We start from the raw sequence: 24,576 nt of genomic DNA on the forward strand, positions 1-24,576 counted from the left end.
GGAAAGATTATCACCAAACCTTGTGTATACAAACATATATATAAACTTTGTATTTATAAATATATTTTCTGTTATTTTTGGTAGCTCCATAGTATTCCATTTTGTTAGTGCTTCATTCCCTTACAGAGTGCTCTTTAGGCTGTGGCCAGCCTTCTGCTCACATAATACAGCTGTAGGGACATCTTTGTCGTGTCCATCTTTACATGTGTAACTTCCTTGAGATGAGCTCTTAGAACTCTAATCACACGTGACTTTCCCTCCTATTCCCAGGGCCATGATCCTGATGCCCGCCCCAAGAGCACAGGTGTCTTCCAGGATGAAGAGCTCCTTTTCAGCCACAAGCTCCAAAAGGACAATGACCCAGATGTTGACCTTTTTGCTGGCACTAAAAAAACCAAGGTCAGTTCCAAAGGGTTCTCCACATTATGGCTTTGTTACTGTATTGGCTACTGTCTCAACAGCCCACCTAGTTCTCTTTGTAAATTGTTTTCTTTTGGATGTTGAACCCGAGTCTTGTTTCTTCTAGTTGTTAGAGCCAAGTGTTGGGAGCCTGTTTGGGGATGATGAAGATGATGATCTTTTCAGCTCTGCCAAGTCCCAGCCTTTGGTATCAGCCTTTCGTTCTCAGTACTGGGTTGTGTGGGAAAGATTATGGGAAAGGAAACTAATGTTCAGTGAGGTGATTAAGGAAAATCTTCAGAGAGTCGTGGTGCTTCCCAGTAAATGAATGGCAAATAACATGCCGAGGGGAGCGTGGGTGGAGGATGCAATGCTTAGTTTGTGGTGTTCCCTATCTTATGTTCCCTAAACTAACATTAAAACATTAACAGTCCAGTTTCTCTGACTGCACTACAGATCTGTTTGTTTAAATGGTTGATTGAAAGACCATTGCATACACTGCGATGACTAAATATTTGTGCCTTTCAGATGCAAAGCTTTGAGTCTGAGTTTTAGCCTCTGTATGTCATTTTTCTCCCCCAGCCCCATTAGGTTTTTGTAAGTACTCTACTTTCTTTTTATCATAGAGAGTCTTGTGACAGTCACAGTCTTCAGAATGCTGTTTCTGAAATGCTTCCTTTGAGTTGGTTCAGCCCTCATTTGAGAAAGTATTTTTAAAACTCAGAAGCCAGGATTGTTTTTTGCAGTATGATTTTTCCTTAAAATTGCTAAGATATTTGATGGATATTTGGTATTTCTTTTCTTTTGAAGGTACAAGAGAAAAAGAGAGTAGTGAAAAAAGACCACTCTGTTTCCTCTTTCAAAAACCAGAAACATCCTGAATCTATTCAAGGTAGCAAAGAGAAAGGCATATGGAAGCCGGAAACACCTCAGGTTAGAAATACTCTTTAGGGATTTTCAGCTCTTGTTTGTATCCCAGTACAGAGAAATTCCATTATGCCGATCCACAGTTATTCAGACTTCTCTTCATTGAAGACGAAAGAGCAATCACTGCACTCCCTCTGCCCTGAGTCATCTCCCTTCTCCTCGCTCCACACTCCAGAGTGTCGTGAATCTATACGTAATAGTGTTTTTTGGTGCCATGCCAGATTTGATTCTAAAGTGGGGTTAAAGTAGGATGAAGAATATTCTTCCCACTAAAGCATCTATTTCTCCCTCTGTATTCCCTTGGAATGGAATTAGAATAGAATTAAATATAAATTACATCTGATTTCTTGGCTGCCCTCAGTGTTGCATTTCCTGAGGTCATTGGCATTGGGCCCTACTCTGCAGCAGTCTTCTCAGAACGCTGTGGAGCTCCTCCAGGCTAGGACTGGAGAGCAAGTGCCAGTTGCATGGGCAGGTGTCCCAGGGTGTCTCACTGAAGCTTTAGTGTCCTGAGCTGTGAACATGAAGCTCTTGGACCAGCACATCACTACTGACCCTTCCTGGGTCTCAGATTCTTTTGCTTTTAGAACCAGTGCATTTGGCTATGGGTGAATTTCTGTGTGCTCCTTGAAATTTCTGTTGGATAACAAACATGGTAATTTTGCCTGCTGGTCAGTTTTGGGTGCTCTGATAAACTGTGACTCTTGGGACTCTTACTCATCTTGTCTTCTTTCACTCTGTATCTGATCTGACAGCTTTCCACTTACATGACAGAGGAGGAGGCATATGTGAAGTAGTGTTAGTAAACGTCAGTCCCCAGGAGAGATTGGAATGCCTTTCCCATTAAAGAGCTACAGAAAGTGACAGTTTTGCTCCATCACAGATTTATTTACAGGCATAAGAGACACTTCTCTTTGTGTTTCCCCGATGGATTTTTAACTGGATGTAATTTCACACAGGACTCATCAGGTCTCGCTCCATTTAAAACCAAAGAACCATCCACTCGGATCGCGAAAATACAAGTAATTATAACACTGGAATCTTCATTACCTGCCCTGTGGCATCTATGAACTTTTTTGGGTTTTTACTTTTGTCAGCTGCTGCCAAGCATCTTCTCATCTCTTCTCCCGCCTCCCCTCCCCCGCACCTAGTTATTGCCTCTTGTGTGCTGCGTCTTTAACATCTATTCTTTGAGCCCAGTGGTGGGCATAGGTGTAAGACCCTCTGTTTTAATTCTAAGACTAGATCAGGTGATTTTCGTACATTTCTCTTCTCTTCTCATATTATACATTATGTGCACTGAGTCTCGTCATGTGTCACAGTAAAGATAATAGACTGCTGTGTTGAAGAACAAATACAGTTTCATTTTTCTTCCTTAGGCAAATTTAGCGATCAACCCAGCGGCCTTGCTGCCCACAGCGGCTCCCCAGATCTCTGAAGTAAAGCCTGTTTTGCCCGAATTGGCTTTTCCTTCATCTGAACACAGAAGGAGCCACGGTCTGGAAAGTGTGCCTGTCCTTCCTGGGAGTGGGGAGGCCGGCGTGAGTTTTGATCTTCCAGCTCAGGCAGACACCTTACCCAGTGCAAACAAGGTGATGAAACCATCTTTGCTTCCTTTCTCTCTTCTTTTAACCAGAACATGTGTATGCCCCTTTCCAATTTATCAATTGCATACACAGCAGTCTGAATTTGACTCTACTTTTGAAAGGGCTGCCTCATCCTTCAGCTGCTCCCTGCTTCTCATCCTCCACACCCCCCTGATCCTGCACCTGCTTTTCCATGGCATGCATTCAGTACATTTGCATTCTACTCAGTAGCCACAGCAAAGTCTGACCACTTTGGCTGGTGTCTGACACCTCCAGGTTTTCAACACTGCCACCTGGGGGTCTTCTAACCACAGAGCAGATCATGCCCCTCCTGCTGGCTCTTTCTCACTGCTCCAAGAAAAGCATTTGGGCTCCTGTGTTTGGTATGAAACCCCTTTACAATCGGTGCCAGCCCATGTGTGCAGCTTTCTCACTAGTCGCTGCACGCTTCACAGCCTGACTCCAGGCACACCAGGTGCCACTCCGTGAACACACATGGTCTGTCCTGCTGCTGCCTAAGGCTCCCACTGACTCCTCACCAGGAATGTTCCTCTCCATCCACAGCTGTGCATCCACATCCCCACTTCTGTGTCACTGTGCCCTGCGCTTCCCCCTCCCAGATCCCACGGCAGCATCACTGTTTCACGGGATCTCCTCAATGGACTGTGAACCCTTTGAAGTTTTCATTTCATTTTAGTTGGTTTTCTTGTTTCTATCCCGTCTCCCTTCTCCAGAAATCCTTAGCTGATCTCCAAGTAAGTGACAGGACAGAATGACCTAACCCTGGCAAACAGATTCATTTCAGATGTTTCCAGATCTGTTTCCTTGTACAAAATAAAACATCCTTCCTTTTATTACATTTTTCATTGGCTTTTTTTTTTTTTGGTCAAGTTTCAATTGGCAAATAAAATTATGAAATTCCCCTGAAGTTGGCAAACATAATCATACTTTGCTCAAAGTAGATTGTAGCTTCTCAAAATTCTACTTGTTTGTGTATTTTGGAAAATATCATAAATTATCGCTGCATCAATGCTACTAAGTGATTCGTGTTTTGAGATTATATTAAAAGTTCTGATTTCTAAACCATATTTCTTATGTGGAATATTTAACATTTGAATTTAATGACTTGAAGAAAACAGCACCTTAGATTACCTGTTTTTATTGTCTTACATTTCTCCCTGTTCCTGGAGGCTGAATTTAGACTAGCCCCCCAACAAAAGTTAGCACCAGAATTCCCCCTGATTCTTTCTTGTTTTGAGAGATACCCAGGTTTATATTGAGGGGCAGAGTAGGGGCCAAGGGAGGGGTTGTGAGACACAGAGCAGCAACATGCCTACTCTCCAGGTTTCCAGCAACAGATGAAGCTTTTTGTGTGAAACTGAACTGAAACTGCCCTGGAAAGATTAAAAAATGGAGAACGCTAAAGGATTAAGAATGACTTAGTCTTAGAGTACTAGGAGCTATTAAACTCATTCCTTGGGAATCATTAAGAAATAACCTCCTGTGTATTCTTAGATAGTATCTTGATTGAAGTAGGCCAGATAACCTTACAATATTTTGAGTCACTGATTCTTTGCCATGGTAGCTTTGAACACTTTATCATCAGATCAATGTGTGTTTTTTTGCCATTGCAGGGCCGTGTCAAGATGAGAGGGAAGCGTAGACCACAGACTCGTGCAGCTAGGCGGCTGGCTGCCCATGAGTCAAGCGAGGCTGAGGCCAGGAGTGTCCCCAGAGGACCCATTGCACAGTGGGCTGATGGTACCATTTCCCCAAATGGCCATCGGCCACAGCTCAGAGCAGCCAGTGGAGAAGACAGCACTGAGGAGGCCCTGGAAGCTGCCACTGCACCCTGGGAAGGTGGTCCTGTGCCTGGAGTGGACAGAAGCCCCTTTGCAAAGTCTCTGGGTCATTCCAGAGGGGAGACTGACCTTTTTGTTTCTAGGGACATCTTTTCCACGGGCACTGGATCTCAGTCCGTGGAGAGAACAAAACCCAAGGCAAAGATAGCAGAGAATCCTGCCAACCCACCAGGGGGAGGTAAAGAAAAGAGCCCCATGTTTCCTGCTCTAGGGGAGGCCAGCAGTGATGATGATCTCTTTCAGTCTGCTAAACCAAAACCAGCAAAGAAAACAAATCCCTTTCCTCTCCTGGAAGATGAGGATGATCTCTTTACAGATCAGAAAGTCAGGAAGAATGAGTCAAAATCCAATAGTCAGCAGGATGTCATATCAACAACACAAGATATTTTTGAGGTAACGGGACTTAACATGTTTTTGTGTTGAGGTTAAGGAAGGTATCTGATTGGCTCATTTGAGTCACAGATTATGTTTAGCTTTTTGCGTGCATGTCCCATAGCTTAGTAATTATAATTAGGCTCTTTTATTGATAAGTTTAATATTGACTCAGAAGTGTTTTTTTTGTTTTGTAAAGGGTATTTTGTAAAGGTTTTTGTCACGTAGGGGGTATTTCTCGGCTGACCATAATCATTGATACAGCTCTAGTTTTTGTAGTTTTGGTTTTTTTATAGAATTTTGTAATTAGCTTCTCAGGCATGCCACACAGTGACATGCATACAGCAATACTGGTCCAGCTTGGGAATTTAACCTCTGGTTCTGGGCACATAGGCCTTGGCTGGAGCTGACAATTTAGTGTAGGCAATAAGCCTTTCAGTGGCATTTGCTCAGCATATGTTTATTGAGCACCTGGGGACTACAGGCAGAAGGTGAACTCAGAGAAGTGCTAGGCTCCTCAGAGCTCTCTGGGAAGATAATGAAATACAAATAATAGGGCAATGTATAATTAAGATGTTTTCAAGTAGTACTAAGTGCCGAGGAAAATAACCCGGGGCAGAGTGGTGGGTAGGGGTAGGAGGTGCTCCTTTAGGCAGGACTGGTAGAGAAGGCGTCACTATGATGCCGGTGCTTGAGCCGGGGTGAGATGCATGGGCCGGGCTGTGCAGAGATCTGGGGTAGTGCGTCCCAGGCAGAGGGGACAGTCTCAAGGCTGTTCCACAACACCCTGGCCATTTGCATTTCCACAGCTTGTTGAAGTGTTTAAAGTTTAAAAAGAAAAATTGATTTAACATTGTTTTGTTTATATTTTTGGCATAACAAGGATGATATATTTGCTACAGAAGCAATTGAACCCTGTCAAAAAACCAGAGAGAAGGAGAAAACATTGGAATCCAATTTATTTGATGATAACATTGATATCTTTGCTGCCTTAACTGTAAAACCAAAAGAAAAGTCCAAAAAGAAAGTGGAAGCCAAGTCTATATTTGATGATGACATGGGTAAGTTTGGTTACATCTTGACCTAGAGAATCCTTACCTTTCCATCACTTGGTATTTTTCCTGCTACCTTTTCTTGGACCTTTTCTGGAAAATGCACCCCTAGCGGGTTTCCTTCAGTGTAATCTTGAGTTAGGCTGAAGATAGGTAAGAGATGGACTAATTATTTTAGTGAAGTAACTGTTTCCTATGATGGACATCAAAGAATTTGAAGGCACCCAGAGTTTTAACGTTTAAGTATAATTTAACTTTTGTCTCAGTGCACCTCACCAATCATCTGTGACACACCCTGATGTTATGAAAGGAGAATCGATCAGAAATGACCTCACGTGCTAAAGTAGGCCGAGGGAACTGCCTTGGGTGTGACGTGGTTGGTCGAGTCGGAGCTCTAGCTGGAGAGGGAGTGTCCATAGTTCTGTGTGAGAGGAGAGCAAGACTAGACCCGGGTGTAGGCTCTGACTTAGGCATTGCATCTCACTCAGGGCTTCGGTGTTTGGAAACAAGCTGGTCTTCCTTCCATGGCAAAACTTGTGCTTTGTTAGTAGACAAGGCAAATGCCCAAGAGCCCTAAATATTGGAGTTTTGATACATCCTGCATTGGTAGAGAGCACTTGGGCTGAGGCCACATACACATTTCCTACTCCCCCCATTGATCTAGACCTTGAGGCTAACTGGGAGATGGCTGGTGCTGCAGAGCCACACTGGCTCTGTGCCTCCAGCAAGCTGTTTGTTCTGTTTCCCCTACTTCCCACCACATGGAGTGCAGAAGAGAATTCATTATTTTAAATACAAAAGAAGTAATATATGCTTATTGTAATAGATTCATACAATTCAGAAAATGTAAAAAGTGAATAACCCCTAGAGGTAATAGTAACAGTTTGGTGTGTATCCTTTTGGACATAGTGGTATTAATATGTTTGTGTATACATAAATATATACCTGCCTTTTTTAAAAAGTAAGAATATACTTTACCTATTCTGCTCTTCTCTTTAGTCACTTAATATCTTTTCATGTCAGTAAATAGAGATCTCCTTTCTTGTTTTTAGTGGTGTGTAGGATTTGTTTGTATTTAGCCATTAGCCTGTTGATGGCGATCTCGATTGTTTGAAGGTTTCTCTATTACAAATAATGCCGTGGTCTTTAACAGTTGTGTACAGCTAACTTTATGTATACATGCTAAAATCATGGTTGGATACCTAACAGTAACATTACTGGGTATGTAACATAATTAGGTAGGACAAGCTTTTGAGTCAGTGAAACACTAAAACACTAATACAGCGACAGAGGCTTACAGTCTTACCAATGAGATGCCTCAAATCAGTGCATTTATTCTGAAAGAAAAAGAATGGATCCTATATTGGATTTCCTTTGCATATTTTTATTGCTCTTTTAAAACCCAGTGTGAAAAAAATGTATAAATAAGTCCATTGTCCCTGATGGTAGGGTCATGGGCTGGGTTTGGAGATCAAGTTACCCTTCCCTTTTTTCTGTCCTGCACACGCACATATAAACACTTTTGTAGCTGAAGAAATTGTGCTCCAAAAGAAATTTGTGTGTGATGATAAAACTTAGTGAGTAACAGACCCAGGACCAGAATCTAAGAGGCTTGAGTTCTAGATTAGTGTTTTGGGGTACTCCGTACTGTTACCAGAGTTGGGTCTTTGGTGGTTTGCTTGCATGTGTCTTAAAAGCACCTTTCCCCAACCCTCTTCAGCAACTGTTCTTATTTTTTCTTTCTAAAGATGACATCTTCTCCTCTGGTATCCAGACTAAGACAACCAAACCAAAAAACCGATCTGCACAGGCAGCACCTGAACCAAGATCTGAACACAAGGTGTCCAACATCTTTGATGATCCCCTGAATGCCTTTGGAGGCCAGTAGAGCATAAAGGGTATCCACATGTTACCCTTCAGCTACATTGTTGAGTTAGTGATGCTGCTGTATATGCTTATGGTCTTAACTGGATTACAAAAAGCAAATACTAGAACAGCTAGCTCATCTTCTACCCAATGTACTTAGTCTTTTTCTGCACTGGTTTAATCAAGCTTAATACTACAAAACAAAAATAAATATTTCACAGTGTTTGGTTTGTTTTGTTTTTAAACCACAGTTTATTTAATTAGCCTCGGTGGGGCCATAATATGCTTCAGGGTGTGTAAAAAAAGAAATTTCTTTGTGACTTTCATGGTTAGGCAGGGAATCTCAGAGGTAGCAAATGCCACATGACCAGGAGTCTTTGTTACATGGATGGGAACCCTAACTTAGGGCCTGGGCAGGTGAAAGAAAAAAGACGAGAGATTATACTTCATGAGTCTTAGCAATATGGGAGGGGTTTTTCACTGAATTCTGAAGGTGCCTTTGCATGTCCTCCAATGCAAGGTTTCACAAACTATGCCCGCCCCCCCCCCCATCGGATTTTGTAAATAAAGTTTTAATTGGAACAAGAGCACACTCATTCATTTACTTACTATTGCTGCTTTTATCCTACCTCCAGTGTAAGAGTTGAGTACTTATGACAGAGACTGGATGGCTCAGAGAGCCTCAGATGTTTTCTGTCTGCCCCTTTACATAAACAGTTTGCTGACCATTGCTCTAAGGCATCCTTTCCATCCTTGTCTTACAGAAGCAGCAGAATGAACCTAGGTAATAGCAGGGGGAAGTCCTGAGGATAGAAATGTCAGCTTATAGAGCAGCATTGCCCCATAGAACTCTGCAGTAATGAAAATCTTCTTTTTCATTACTTCGTCAAAGACAGTAGCTACTAACCACCTGGATGGCTGACCCCATTCTAGTCTGTGTTTTTTGGTGCTCTGTTTTACTGTTAACTATTCAGCCTGTCACGAGGGCACAGTCTTGTAGGCCCCCTGGGTTGGTCTCAGTGATCCTGGAGCTACTGACTTCTAACTTGGGCACTGTAAGATGGAATGGGGAATTGCTCATACACAGAGTCAAAGATTTTGTACAGCTCCCATAGGTCAACCATTTGCCCAAGTCTGCTGTTAGAGTGACATGATGACAGACAAGGGCACGTGCTAGTTGCCCATTCCTTTCCCCTATTCATTTTATGCATCTTCCTTCTGTCCTTAGGTTATTTGTGCACATAGTTTCTTGCTCTAGGACCCAATGTGGGTCTGAGTCAGTATTTGTTAAATATGATGATTTTCTTTTGGAACAATTAAATCTACTCATCAATCACTAGGATTGGTTTCAAGGGATTCAGGAGACAAGAGGCTTAGAAAATGTGCAAACTGCTACTTTGAGAGGCTTGAAAGGGGGAGAGAACTTAGGCCAAAAAAATAAAAGTTCCTATGGTAGGAAATTTATTCAGTCTCCATGGTCTACCAGATAGGTAATGTAGTAATACTAATTTTACAAATGAAGCTAGAATCTGGAAGCAATGTGGAATAATGGAATGAGGCTGGATTTTTGTATTGTGTCCTAGATTTAAATCAGGCTTTCCTACTTAGAGCTGTTTGATTGTAGGCAACTTGTTATACCTTAATTAGCTTTTGTTTAGTCCTTTGTAGAGGAGGGGTTTCAATACCAACTTTGCAGGATTGGATGGGAAGAGAAGATGTAAAGACAGCTTGTAAACTATCTGGCACTTGAAGAATGGTAGATGATGATGATGATGTAAAGAATGAATGACTTGGCCAGGTAATGGAACTTCCAGTGTTGGGAGCCAAGGCTTTAAACACACCTGCCTGACTCTACCGTCCATGCTGTTAATTCTCCAGTGTAAATGAAATGGGGAGGCAGGGATGAGAAACGCTAAGGTTTTTACTCAGTCTCCATCACAAGCACTATTTTAGTGTCAGGAATGCAAAGATGATTACACATCACAGCCCTGTCCTATATGTAGAGTTTGAGAAAGAACCAGTGGCAAGAGAGACTGGTGAATCAAAGCCTAGTGACTCACTATACTCCCCAGTGTATGCTCAATAGTTCGTTGAAGTGAAGAGATAGGTTGGTGGTAGGGTCTCAGAAGAATGAGAGAGAACAGGAGACAGAGATTAGGTGTTTACTTTCATCTTAGATTGGTCCCTCGGAGCCAGAAGTCGAGGATGAGTGAACCCCCCGTGAGAGCGAGATGACATTCTTTCTCAGCCGAATAACCCACCTAGTGAAGGAGGTTCACAGAGTTGGAAAATCGGTAGGGGGAACAAGGCAGTGGACTCCCACGTTAGGTAGAAACGCAGGTGTTGTCTTGAAGTCAGTTTACACCGCAGCTCAGCAGCTTGGAAACTGGAGCAGGAGGCGTCGCTGGGCTTACCCAACGCTGGGATTTGAGTCCAAGGTGCCTACTCCACTGCCTGGCTTACAGTCCTCAGTAAATTGGATGAGGACTACAAAAAGATACCTGTTTTCGCCCTTGTCTTTAACCAGTCATGGTAATGCCCCCATTTTCCAGATGAGGCAATTGAGGCCAGAAACGTTAGGGGACGGCGAAGCCCAAAGGGGATTTGTACAGGGCAGGCTGGCCAGGAACACACTAGGAGTGCCCCGGGTTCTGAAGAGGCCACCGACTGGACAGCCTCTGCCTGCATCGCTTATCCCCAGAAAATCAGGCTCCTGGAAGAGGATCTCCGGTGGGTCTCACGGAGGGCGCTGGGGCGGCAACCCGCCGTTCCCAGCAGGCCGTGCGGCTGCCCTCCAGACGCTTGCGTGGGCGCGAGTCAGTGGTCCAGTGTGGCTAGTAATATAAGGTCAACATCCGGGCCTCGTAACCGACAACCTCCAGGGAACACCGAGAAGGCCCCGGAGCCCCGGCAACCGCCCGCGTCCGGCGGCCAGGCCTTCCCTGCCCGCACTGATTGGAGGGCGGCGAGAGCGCCGTCGAGCGATTGGTAGGCGGTGTCACAAAGGGGCTGGGCGCGGTGGCCGCGGAGCGTTTATTGGTCAGTGCCAGCCGTGGAGTAGTTCGCGGGGCCGCGGGGCCCTGTAGATCTGTGGGCGGGCGAGTGAGCGCGCAAGACTGCGGGTGAGGATGAGCGAGCAAGCGGGCCGATAGCGGGGGCGCCCGGGGCCGCGAGCCGCTGAGCCGGGCCGCGCTGCCGCTGCCGCCGCCGGCCTCCTTGAGGCCGCAGTGGCGGCGGCTGCTCGGCGTCGGGCTACCGAGTAGCGTCCCGTGCCCGCTGCTCTCAGTGCGGCCCGACGCCGGCCGCTGCTGCCCCGGAACCGGCGCGGCGAGCAGTCTTTGCCCAGGACACACGCCCCTGCGTTTGTTCCCTTGGGCGCGACGCCAGGTCCCCGTGTACCCGGCTTTCCCTACGAGTGCTGATCTCCAAGTCTCCGTTGTCACGCGGACTGTTGTCCTCCAGATTAAGGCCCGTGGGTCTGGGGAGTCCGGGTTGGTCTTGGAGGAGCAAGGCTGCGCAGCTGACTCGATGGCGTGAGGAGACTGGCTCTAAAGTATTTCCCAATCCCTCTTCCACATCAACTCCCGACTCACGTATCCGTAAATGTAGATCTGTGTCAGCATTTTAAATGGCAGCTTCGCATTCTGGATATCTTTACATTGGGGGAAAGTTTCCACTGTAACTGCTCTTATGTATCTAAGCTTCTTTAGAGCAGAATGGAGCAAATTCCGAGTTACTGAAATGATATATTCAGCCCTATTGCCTTGTTTACCTTTAACTTCCATTTCATCTTTGGAGTTGTGTTTTTAGAATTTTTTCAGAAGAGATGAGAGAAATGCTCTAAGAATTGATTTGGAAATGTTTTTGGTGTTATTACTCTTAATAGTTAGATATATTTTTTAATTGTAAAATTCTGGAAATAACCTGCCCCCATTTTTTTTTTTTTTTTTTTTTTTGAGACAAGGTCTGGCTGTGTTGTCCAGGCTGGAGTGCAGTAGCACAATCATAGCTCGCTGCAACTTGAAACTCTGGGGCTCCAGTGATCCTCCCACCTTAGCCTCCTGAATAGCTGGAACTACAGATGTGTCCCATTATGCCCAGCTAATTAAAAAATAAATTTTTTTTTTTTTTTGTAGAGACAAAGCTCTCACTGTGTTGCCCAGGCTGGTCTCAGCCTTCTTGCCTCAAGTGATTCTCCCACCTTGGCCTCCTGAGGTGCTGGGATTACAAGCATAAGCCACCATGGCCACCTTCTTTCTGTTTCTTTAGTTTTCTCTTTTCCTTCTATTCTCTTTTTTTACTGTTCTTGCATCATTTCCCATCCCATCTTTAAGTCTTATTGCCCCCTCATTTTCCAACATCCTGAGCCCCACAGTATGCTCAGCTAAGCAAGACCACACACCATTTCAAGAAGCTGTTCATGGACCCATCTTTTAGTACTAGCTAGGTCTTTGGCTTGCTGCAGCTTCCATTTGCTCCTCAGCCACCCTCTAGGTATCCATTCTGGCTTAACCAGATTTCATGGCCTCGTTTTGTCCTCTGCTACAGTGATTTCTAGTCCTGAGGAGAAGCATAGCTATCTTCTAGGGGGAAACATTTTCACCTTTGGTTATCAACCTAGGTTCTTTTGGGATATCGGAAATTACCGCATTGACTGGACCCAGGCTTATGGTGGAAGTTCTGGCACGATTAATGCTATTCTGGGTTGTTCTTTTTCTTCTGGCTTATAGTCACATTATCCATTCTCATTATAGGTGAAGGACTTCCAAATCTGTTTATCTTCTACCTTCCCCCAGCTTATTAGTTTTAGGGTCTCACTATGGAAGAACACTGTGGTGATTCCTTGGGCAGGCATAGTCACTCATGTTTTTATTTCTGTCATGTTCATTTCGCAGTCCTGACACCTGACTTCTGTTGTTAGAGCTGCAACTGTGTAGGTAAGAGTACTGTTGGCTTCAGGGATACACACACTGGTAACCCTATAGTACACTCTTATTTGATATAGCATTAGTATGTTTTTAAGAATTCATGTTATCCAAAATTATAAAGACAGTTGTTTGAGTGAAAGAAAGGGGGTTAAGGTTAGAGAGCTCCATACAAAGTCATACATAAGCAATGCAGCTTTTTAATTTAGCCTTTATTTAAGAGTAATGACTTACCACTATCACCAGCAACATTATTAGCACAGTACCTTGTATGACACCATATTTATTACTCATCATTTTGAAATATGGTACAACAGCACTCAAAAGAGATGTGCTACAAGCAACAACTTTCTGTAATGCCATCTCTTTTAGGACCGTTAGCAGTCTGTACAATGCAATTCAGATTCTTTTTTCTTTTTTCATAGATTTTGATTCTCAACCATGTGATAGATTTTCAAATTATATTTCCTATTAGTGTTATAAAAACTAGTAGCAGATAGGAATCTGTGCATATGTGCATGTATGTTACAAGATGGATAAACTTTGGTGGACTTCATTTGGAGTGAATCAGAACGGGATCCTCATGAGAAACCAACATCCCTCCAAACAAACTTTTGTAGCATGATATAGCTTGGATGTTTTGTCCCCTGCAAATCTCATGTTGAAATGTGACCCCCAGTGTTGGAGGCAGGCCTAGTGGGAGGTGTTTGGATCATGGAGGTGGATCCTCATGAATGTCTTGATGCTGTCCTTGTGGTAATGAATGACTTCTCTGTCTGAGTTCACATGAGATCTGGTTTAAAAGAACCTGGGAGCTGGGTGCGGTGGCTCACGCCCGTAATCTCAGCACTTGGGAGTCTGAGGCAGGCAGATCACTAGGTCAGGAGATCAAGACCATCCTGGCTGACATGGTGAAACCCCGTCTCTACTAAAAATGCAAACATTAGCCAGGCATGGTGGCACACACCTGTAGTCCCACTACTTGGGAGGCTGAGGCAGGAGAATCGCTTGAATCCAGTAGGCAGAGGTTGCAGTGAGCCAAGATCACACCACTGCACTCCAGTCTGGGCAACAGAGCAAGACTCGGTCTCAAAAAAAAAGGAACCTGGCATCTCCTCTCTCTCTCTCTCTCTCTCTCTCTCTCTCTCTCTCTCTCATTCTCTCACCATGTAACATGCTGGCTACTCTCCTCCTTCTGCCATGATTGTAAACTTCCTGACGCCCTCAGTGGAAGCAGATACCAGCATTATACTCCTTGTATAGTCTACAGAACCGTGAGCCAAAATAAACCTCTTTTCTTTATAGATTGCCCAGTTTCAGGTATTCCTGTATAGCAATCCAAACAGGGTAACACAGAGCATAACCAAATATGTATTAATATCTAAAACTGGGATAATACCTTACCTATAGCACAGGTTTGTTCTGAGGATCAATTGAAAGACTAAAATATCTGTTCCTTCATTGAACAAAGCTTTAATGAATACCAATATGTGCAAAACACTGCTAAGTGATAGAGATCAGATGTCCTCCCTTCAGTTTAATAGGGCAAAACTATGTAAAAAAATGAAATTGTTACAGGTGTAATATATGATGTAGGCAGTAGTGGGGGAAGGTATAAAAAGCTTTGTGGAATAGTTAATATTGGAGCTGAATGTTGAAAGATAATTAGGTGCTTGTCAGGTAACCATGTGTGCAGGTGACAGTAAGTAGAGCAGAGCAGGTACAACAATGTAGAAGCTAATATGTTCTGAAGCTGCAGATGCACATGATTAGAGGATAGGAGGACCAGAGATGTTGCAAGATGAGGTGAGGTATGTAGATAAGTAAAATGGGGCCGGAAGGTGAGATACATAATCTTGGGAGCATTTCTAAGGAGTCTGAATTTTATTCTATAGACAGAAGTCATAGGGCCTTGAGCCAAGAAATAACATGATCAGCTCTATGTTTTCAAAAGATAACTCAGCTTCACATTATATGTCATTAGGGAAATGCAAATTAAAATAACGGTGACGTACTATTACATGACTGTTAGAAGGGCCAAAATCCAAAACACTGGCAACACCAAAGCTGGTGAAGATGGGGAGCAACAGGAACTCTCATTCACTGCTGGTGGGAATACGAAATGGTACTTTGGAAGATTGTTTGGCAACTTCTTACAAAACTAACCATATTCTTACCATATGATCCAGCAATTATGCTCCTTGGAATTTGCCCAAGTGAGTTGAAAACATGAAAATCTGCATACGGATGTGTATAGAAGCTTTTTTCATAATTGCCAAAACTTGGAAGCAACTAAGATGCTCTTCAGTAGATGAATGTATAAATAAACAGTATACCCAGACAATGGACTGTTATTCAGCACTGAAAAGAAATGAGCTATCAAGCCGTGAAAAGACATGGAGGAACCTTAAATGTATGTTACTGATTGAAAGAAGCTGCTCTCTGAAAAGGCTGTATACTGTAAAATTCTGATTATGTTCTGGAAAAGGTAAAACTATGGAGATGGTAAAAAGTGTAGTGTTTGCCAGGATCTGAGGGGAAAGAGGGATGAATAGGCAAAGCACAGAGGATTTGTAGCACAGTGTATGTGTTCTGTGTGGTACTGTAATGATGGATACACATCATGTATTTGTCTAAACCCATAAAATGCTCACCACCAAGAGTGAACCCTGATGTAAATTATGGACTTCAGTTTATGTGTGAATACGATGTGTCACTGTAGGTTTCATCAGTTGTAACAAGTGTACCACTCTGGTGCAGGTTGTGATAGGAGGAGGCTGTGGGAGTGGGGGACATATAGGAACTCTGTACTTTCTGCTCAGTTTTGCTGCTCAAAAAATGAAGTCTGTTCAAAAAGGAAAATTTTCATGTTTAGATTAACTTAGATTCATTTCCCTCTTTTAGTTCCTTCATTGGTGAGGTTTTACTGCAGTGCATTCTAAAGCTGAACATAAAATCATTTTAGAACTTTATGTGACTTCTCCCATTGCTTACACATCATTGCTGAATAATACAAAAATATGATATGCTAGTTTTTATAAGATTTTTTCAAAATTGAAAAAAAAACACTATTGTCATCATAAACAGATGGGTTGGAAGAGTGAAAGGCAAGAATCGAGGATCAAAACTAGGCCATGAGAATTGTTCAGCTAATGAAGCCATAAATTAAGTTCTAGTTCGTGTAGATGGAGTGGGTGACATATTAAAACAATATTAAGAGGCCGGGTGTGGTGGCTGACACCTATAATCCCAGCACTTTGGGAGGCTGAGGCAGGCAGAACACGAGGTCAGGAGTTCGAGACCAGCTTGGCCAACATGATGAAACTCTGTCTCTACTAAAAACACAAAAATCAGCTGGGTATGGTAGTGCGCACTTGTAGTCCCAGCTACTGGGGAGGCTGAGGCAGGAGAATAGCTTGAACCCAGAGGGTGCGGTGAGCTGAGATTGCACCACCACTGCACTCCAGCCTGGGCAACAGAGCAGGACTCCATCTTAGAATAAATAAACAGAAAATAAACAATGTTAAGAAGTCATATTGTCTAGAATTGGTCATTTCTAGGTATCATGGGGTTTGGGGAAAATCCAAAATGGTTGACAGATCATTCTGAGGGACGGCATGAAAGAGGGTACTCTTTCCCTAGATGGGAACTACAGGAAAGCAGGAGGTTTGTGGGAAAAATAAGTTTTTAGTATTTTGTATTTCAGATGTTTGTGGCATGTACAGACTTCAGATGCCTCTGGAATATCATGCTTATGGAGTGGAGATTATTAACCGCAATCTTTAAAAATAACTGCTTCTTTAAACATGCATATATGAAAATTGTAGTGAGTTCAGTGATGTCTCATATCCTTTGGTAGAAAAAAATGCAAAAAATGTATCTATGACACGTTTCTCTTTGACTCTTGCACTTTCTTCTTCTTTTTGTTTTTTTCGGTAGAGACGGGGTTTCACTATGTTGGCCAGGATGGTCTTGATCTCTTAACCTCATGATCCGCCCACCTCAGCCTCCCAAAGTGCTGGGATTACAGTTGTGAGCCACTGGGCCCGGTGGACTCTTGCACTTTCATGGTGTTCACTTTCTGTTCACCAAGGTTTACTTACTGATATCCTTCTCCCACTCTCTGAGGCTTTACCTATCCTGAAGTACATTAAAAATATATCCATGTCAGAAACAGTGAGGCCATTATTACCCGGATACTAAACCCAGACAGACATAAAGAAAAGTGCAGATCATCATCCCTTATGATTATAGACACAGAGATCCTGAGGAAATACTTCCAGACCAAATCCATCAACATGTAAAGGATTATATACCATGTACAAATGGGGTTTATCCAGTAATGCAAGATTGATTTGACAAACAAAAATTAATGTAATATGTGAATAGAAGAGGAAAGAAAACCACATGATTATTTCAATAGACACTGAAAAAAGCATTTGACAAAATTTATACCCCTTCATAATTAAAAAGAAAACCCATCTAAAGGAGGAATAGAAGGGAAGCTCCTCAACCTGATAATGGTTATCTGTGAAAACCCCACAGTTAATATTATACCTAATGATGTGAGACTCAATCCTTTTTTTCTACAATCAGTAATAAGACAAGGATGTCCAGTCCAGACTGGACTTTTATTCAATCTTATACTGAAGATTCTAGAGCAGGGCAATTAGGCAAGAAAGGGAAATAAGCTAGGCGGGGTGGCTCACGCCTGTAATCCTAGCACTTTGGGAGGCCAAGGCGGGCAGATCACCTGAGGTCAGGAGTTCGAGACCAGCCTGGCCAACATGGTGAAACCCCTTCTCTATTAAAAATACAAAATTTTGCTGGATGTGGTGGCGGGAGCCTGTAGTCCCAGTACTTGGCAGGCTGAGGCAGGAGAATTGCTTGAACCCAGGAGGCGGAGGTTGCAGGGAGCTGAGATGGTGCCATTGCACTCCAACCTGGGCAACAGAGTGAGACTCTGTCTCAAAAAAGAAAAAAAAAAGGAAATAAAAGAGCATATAGGTTAGAAAGAGAGAAGTAAAAGTCTATTTGTGCATGACATGATCTTGTTTGTAGAGCTTTTATATAGAAGATCTTTAGAAAGATCTAAATAACTAAATGAAGTAAATAAACAGTTCAGCACAGTTGCAGTGTACAAGATCGATATATTAAAATCAATTGTGTTTCTATACACTAGCAATGAGCAATCTGAAAATAATTAAGATAGTGATTCCATTTATATTTGCACTTAATTAAAGGAATAAAACAGGAATAAATTTGACAAAAGAGAACAAAACTTGTGCTCGAAAAATTATAAAACATTGTTAAAATAAATTAGATATGAACTGAAAAATAGTACATATTTATGGATTAGAAGACTTAGTATTAAGAGTGCAATACTCTCCAAATCTACAGACTTAATACAATCCCTGTCAAAATCCCAGCTGACATTTTTGCAAAATGGGCATACTTAAAATTCATATGGCAATTCGAGGAGCTCAGAATAGCCAACAATCTGAAAAGAGACAAACAAATTAGACTCACACTTCCTGATTTCAGAACTTATTACAAAGCAACTTATTACAGTAATTAAGATAGTGTGGTACTGGCATAGGTAGATCAACAGAATAAAGAGTCTGGAAATAAGCCTTCACATTTACAATAAATTTATTTTTAACAAGGATCCAAGACACTTCAATTGGGAAAGAATTTTTTTTTGACAAATGATACTAGAACAGCTGGTTATCCACATGCAAAGGAATCAAGTTAGACCCTACTTCACACCATACACAAAACTAAATTGAAATTGGACAATAAACCTAAATATAAAAGCTAAAACTATACAATTATTAGAAAAATATTTTCTATCTTTATTACCTTGGGTTAGGCCATCTTTTTGAGTATGACAAAAGAAAAATAACCAAATTAGACTCTATCAAAATTAGAAACTTTTATGTTTCTAAAGATACTACCAAGAAAGTTAAAAGACAGCCCACAAAATGAGAGAAAACATTTTCCATTCATGTATCTGTTAAGTGTTTATCTAGAATATGTAACATAAAAACTCATACAACCCAATAAAAAATCCAATTATATGAATAGGCATTTCTCTAAAGAATGTATGCAAATGGCCAATAATCACATAAAAAGATGCTCAATGTCATTAGTTTTTCAAGAAAAGGATATCACAACCACAGGTAGATATTACTTCACACCCACTAGGATAGCTTTAATAAAAAAAGATGGAAGTATTGGCAAGGGTGTGAAGAAATGGGCTACCTCATCCATTGTTGGTGGAACTATAAAATGATCCATACCATTTAGAAAACAGTTTGGTAGTTCCACAAATTGCTAAACATAAGAGTTACCACATAACCCAGCAAAGCTACTTCAAAGAGAAAGGAAAATATATGTTTACACAAAAACTTGCAGCTGAATGAATGTTCATCTTAGCATTATACATAACAGCCAAAAATTGGGACCAACTCAGACGCTCATCAACTGATGAATGGATAAACAACATGAGATATATTGCTACAAGGGACTGTTACTCAGCAATAAAAAGGAATGAACATGATAAACTTTGAAAACACTATGCTAAGTGAAAGAAGCCAGTCACAAAAAATTATATATGATTATATTTATGCACAAAGTCCAGAATAGACCAATTTGGAGATATAAAGTAGAAGAGGTGATGAAAATTTTCTAAAGCAAATATGGTGATGGTTGCACAACTCTGTGTACATAATAAAAACCAATGAATTTTAGACTTTAAATGAGTGACTTTTATGGCATGTGAATTGTATTTTAATAAAGCTTTTTTTTTTTTTTTAGGAGTCTTGCTCTGTCACCCAGGTTGGAGTGCAGTAGTGTGATCTCAGCTCACTGCAGCCTCTGCCTTCTGGACTCAAGCGATTCTCCTGCCTCAGCCTCCCGAGTAGCTGGGACTACATGCATGCACCACCATGCCTGGCTAATTTTTGTTGTTTGTTTTTTTGTTTTTTTTTTTTTGGTAGAGATGGAGTTTTGCCATGTTGGCCAGGCTGGTCTCGAACTCTTGACCTCAGGTGATTCGCCCACCTCAGCCTCCCCAAAGTGCTGGGATTACAGGTATGAGCCACTGCACCTGGCCCTCAATAAAGCTCTTTTTAAAAAGGTTTGCCCAGTTTGCCAGAAAGATGTGTATCATTTCTCCTGTTTAAGTTCAAGGCCCCCGCTTTACAGATTTTTCACTGATTACTAGCAATAGCAATTTGATCATTCTTGTGCTCCTAGTACTATGCTTGTAATTTAGTTTACTACAGCTGGGCTTACCACTCATACTCATTAGCTATTGTATGTATGTGAGCAGAGATTGTCTAATATTTATTACCAATTTTAATGTCATCTTAATGCTGTAATATCCTCTGGAAACCCAAATGCTCATTGATTATCTAGTGAGTACTGTTTTTAAGCAACCTATTATGATGCTTGCTATTCCTTTTTTCCAGTATGATTCAAATATATAATGGGAGTGAGCATGTGGCTTATGCCTGTAATCCCAGCACTTTGGGAAGTCGAAGCGGGAGGATTGCTTGAGCCCAGGAGTTTGAGACCAGACTGTGCAACATAGACCTTGTCTCTACAACAAATACAAAACTTAGCTGGGTATGATGGTGCATGGCTGTAGTCCCAGCTGCTCTGGAGGCTGGGTGGGAGGATTGCTTGAGCCCAGGAGGTTGAGGTTGCAATGAGCCATGATCATTGCCACTGTATTCCAGCCAGGGCAACAAGCAAGACCCTGCCTCAAGAAAATATAAAGTCAAATATACAATGGTTGTAAAGTTCTGCTTTATATGGCATAGAAGACGTAATTTATATGTTTTAGAAAAGGATATACATAAATTTTTCAAATCTTTACAAAAATATACTGATATGTTGAGTTTGGCTTGTATATCATTTAACAACAAAAGTATTTGTTGAGCATGTACTACATATATAAGTAACTGCTGAGCTCTAGTAAGATACATTAAAATATCAAAAATATACCTATTCTTAATAATCTTATGGTCTAGATGGCAGAGTGATTTCAGAGACAAATGTGAAAAGTTCAGGATTAGACGTAATTAAAAGCACGAAAGTGAATTCTGGGGTTGTTTGGAAGATTGATATGGGCCACAGTTACATGAAAAATCTTTACAAACTAAATCATTTTCAGATAGGCTTGTTAAAAAAATTCCTGTTTTTTTAGGTACAATACTCGAAACATGAACAAAATATATATCACCAGTGTTCAAACCTGATTTGACTAGAACTGGAATACAGTTGCCTACGACATATTCTAGAGAAGCTAGAAAAGTCAAAATAATGGATAACAGAAAAGAGCCTCCGTTCTTCAATGATGATAACATGGGACCATTTTACTACGGACTTCATTTCTATGATACCATCGAGCTCTTCATTGAAACATTAACTGGAACATGTTTTGAGCTGAGAGTTTCACCCTTTGAAGCTGTTATTTCTGTGAAAGCAAAAATTCAAAGATTGGAAGGTACTCATCTTTCTTTGTGGGATATGAAGATTAAATTTGTTCAATAATGTCTAGTAATTTTTAAATTATTTTAATAGAGACAATTTTAGACATATATGATGTAAGGAAGAATAAGACAATGAACCCCTGGTACTCCCTCTCTCCAGCATTTATCAGCTCATGAACTATTTTGTTCCCATTGCTGTGTTGACCAGATTCTTTGGAAGCAAATCCCTGGCATCATGCTATGGTGTGAAATAATATTTTAGAATTGCTTTTAGCAAGTTATGGTGACATGAAAGTTATGCCTTAACTATTTTATAGTTACTTTTAATGGGAAATAGTAATTGTATTCCCTTCTAGGGACCTTATTTACCTTTTTACACTGTTTTGTAAATCCCCTCCCCCACTTTTTTTAATGTGGAGGTTTTCTGAAAAGAGTTTTTGGCTTACATTTACATATATTCAGAGTTCCCTTAGCATAGCAGGGGTGCTGAATAATGTGTAGTGTTTCTTTTGTAGTTTATATATTTGCAAAAAGTGCCTAAAAAGACTAATTTGTATTAAAATTAATCTTTTTCTTTGCATTTTGCAGATTTCTGCAATAAGTAATGTTTGCCACTTATAGTTTTTAAAAATCCAGTTTTGGGTAGAAAATTAAATTGTTCCATATAACAGTAAATGGATCTTTCTTGATGGAACCAGCTGGAACTTACTTGTAATATAAAGGTAGTGACTAGGGTTGCCCTCCAGCCGGTGTAAGTCCAGAATTACAGAAGGATGAGGAGGGTTAGAATTTTCATTTTTGTGAGGTCAAGGGTCGTGATATATGAGCTCCTGAATATTTGTAATTTCTCTAGCTCTAGGAGATCCTACTGAAGTGAGTGGCTGGCCAAGTCCAGTGATCACATCAGCACATTCAGTAATGGCTCTTGACGCTTTTGTCTGCCCTAAATGATTTGGTGAGATCTAGAGTCATAATATAAAATAATAGTTTATTTTGACTTTGTCCTGCTTTGTAATTTATATCATAGTTTAAAGGATACCTCTTTTGGAACATGAAGATAAAATCCTCTTGTGTTCTAAATAATCTCTGTATTTTTATCTCTTTAATGAATTTTAAATAATCTCTATGCAGCAAAAGCACTTTAGAGAGAATCCTGTTTCAATCTTTTTATGTCAGAAGAGTCAACTTGGGTTTAGAGGAGATTAAGAACTCATCCAAGGGAAGTATTTAGTTACCATGAGTCAGAACCAGAGTCAAGTTATAGATTCCTTGTCCTCTGTAGGAGGAGACATTGTGAGGATAAAAGCAGTGGCTTTGTACTTAGGCAATTGAATCTAAGTTCAAAAAAACAACTATAGATATTTAGAAATTAAATAAGGTAATATGTAAAATACATACTGTCTTAGTCTCCTGGAGCTGTCATAACAAAATACCGTAGACTGGTGACTTAAACAACAGAAAGTTATTTCTCACTGTCTGAAGGCTGATGTCCAATATCAGGTTACCAGCATGGGCAGATTCTGGTGGGGGCTCTCTTCTAGGCTTGTTTGCTGCATTCTCACTGCATCTTCACATGGCAGAGAGAGAGCATAATATCTCTTTTTATAAAGACACCAATCACCACGAAGACTCCACTGTCGTGACCCTATCTAAACCTAATTATCTTGCAAAGGCATCATCTCCAAATACCATGGTAGCAGTAGGGCTCTGACATACGAATTTTGGAGGCGCACTCTTTAATCCATAGCACATATCGATAGTGGTCAATAGCTCTTAATTACCTCTTCCTGTTTGCCTTCCCCATTCTCACACCCTTCACTCCTTCCTTCCTTCCTGCTCTGCACACTTGATCATAGTCTCTTTTTTTTTTCTTTAAATATGGGGTTTCACCATGATGGCCAGGCTGGTTTTGAACTCCTGACCTCAGGTAATCCACCCACCTCGGCCTCCCAAAGTGCTAGGATTACAGGCATGAGCCACCACGCCCGGCCGATCATAGTTTCTTATAGCCCATGGGCAATGACAGTCATTCTGGTCTTTGAGAGGTTTCAAGAGGGCAGCCTTCATGAAAAATACATTTTAAGCCCTTTCTGGGTGATCTTTATATTTATACCCTCAAAGACATTTAGGGTCACATGGTGTGGATCAGACTCTCCAAGTTAGAGGGATATGGAATAGGGAGGGCAGAGGTGAGGCTGCCTGAGTTCATCATGCTGGGAAAATGGTGGTTCTGCCAGACTGCTTTTCCTTTAGGGGAAGTTTTTGGTGAGTTCGGAACTAGAGACTGGTGGGGAGGGCAGGGCGGATGGTGGGGCCAGTGGAGAAAGGGTCGAAGGAGTGTGCTGCGTTAGGAACAAGGGGGCTGCAACAAGGGAGGAGCGGGGCCTGCTCAGGGACTTGCAGTGGCCTGGAAGGGACTGGAGTGCTGAAGCCCTGCTGCCTGGCTTCAGGTTACTGGGTGCCCAAATCACTTAACCTCTCTTTATCTTAGTTGTCACAGTCCAAAATGGGAAGAATAATGGTATTTATCTTAAAGGGTTGTTCTCAGGATTAAATGAATTAAAGGTGAAGTGCTTAGCAGAGTGATCCTCCTGCCTCCGCCTCCCAAAGAGCTGCAATTACAGACGTGAGCCACCATGCCCAGCCCTCTTCCTTTGTTTACATAGATGTGAGTTTCTAACCTACATTCTGTTTTCTGTGAATAATGTTTTTTTTTTTTCCTTTGAGACGCAGTCTCACTCTGTTACCCAGGCTGGTGAGTGCAGTGGTATGAACACAGCTCACTGCAACCTCCGCCTTCCAGGTTTAAGTGATTCTCCTACCTCAGCCTCCCAAGTAGCTGGGATTACAGGTGCCAGCTATTATGCCCGGCTAATTTTTGTATTTTTATTAGAGATGCGGTTTCACCACATTGGTCAGGCATGAACCACCACGCCCAGCTGAATAATGTCTTTTAACATTTCTTACAATGTGGGTCTCCTGGCAACAAATTCCACCATGGCTGGCCCTCTTCCTTTCTTTATGTAAAAATTACTTTCTGACCTACATCATTTTTTCTGTGAATAATGTCTTAACGTTTCTTGCAA

The 24,576-nt window shown here is 41.7% G+C and overlaps 2 protein-coding genes across 8 annotated transcripts in view; both read left to right on the forward strand.

The window, feature by feature from the left end:
* The window catches only part of WASHC2C (WASH complex subunit 2C), a 64,475-nt gene extending 56,188 nt beyond the window's left edge, over nucleotides 1-8,287 (forward strand). For 3 of the 7 annotated variants that reach the window (XM_064370067.1, XM_064370071.1, XM_064370072.1), the window contains 8 exons: nucleotides 271-399; nucleotides 527-607; nucleotides 1,210-1,332; nucleotides 2,286-2,348; nucleotides 2,706-2,918; nucleotides 4,547-5,167; nucleotides 6,030-6,207; nucleotides 7,947-8,287. In XM_064370067.1, the coding sequence (XP_064226137.1) occupies nucleotides 271-399; nucleotides 527-607; nucleotides 1,210-1,332; nucleotides 2,286-2,348; nucleotides 2,706-2,918; nucleotides 4,547-5,167; nucleotides 6,030-6,207; nucleotides 7,947-8,086 (1,548 nt within the window). In that variant the 3' untranslated portion in view covers nucleotides 8,087-8,287. Of the gene's footprint in view, nucleotides 1-270; nucleotides 400-526; nucleotides 608-1,209; nucleotides 1,333-2,209; nucleotides 2,349-2,705; nucleotides 2,919-4,546; nucleotides 5,168-6,029; nucleotides 6,208-7,946 lie in introns of those variants that run through there. The other 4 variants (XM_064370068.1, XM_064370069.1, XR_010340074.1 and 1 more) reach the window with 4 other exon arrangements.
* Nucleotides 8,288-20,561: 12,274 nt separating this feature from the next.
* The window catches only part of ZFAND4 (zinc finger AN1-type containing 4), a 64,775-nt gene continuing 60,760 nt past the window's right edge, over nucleotides 20,562-24,576 (forward strand). Inside the window, exons 1-2 of the mRNA XM_012439268.2 lie at nucleotides 20,562-20,621; nucleotides 21,205-21,504. Coding sequence (XP_012294691.1) covers nucleotides 21,321-21,504 — 184 coding nt within the window. The 5' untranslated portion in view covers nucleotides 20,562-20,621; nucleotides 21,205-21,320. The remainder of the gene's footprint in view (nucleotides 20,622-21,204; nucleotides 21,505-24,576) is intronic.

Source organism: Aotus nancymaae, unplaced genomic scaffold (genome assembly GCF_030222135.1).
Source record: "Aotus nancymaae isolate 86718 unplaced genomic scaffold, 86718_ANA_hifiasm-v0.15.2.pri h1tg000099l, whole genome shotgun sequence".
NCBI classification, from domain to species: Eukaryota; Metazoa; Chordata; class Mammalia; order Primates; family Aotidae; genus Aotus; species Aotus nancymaae.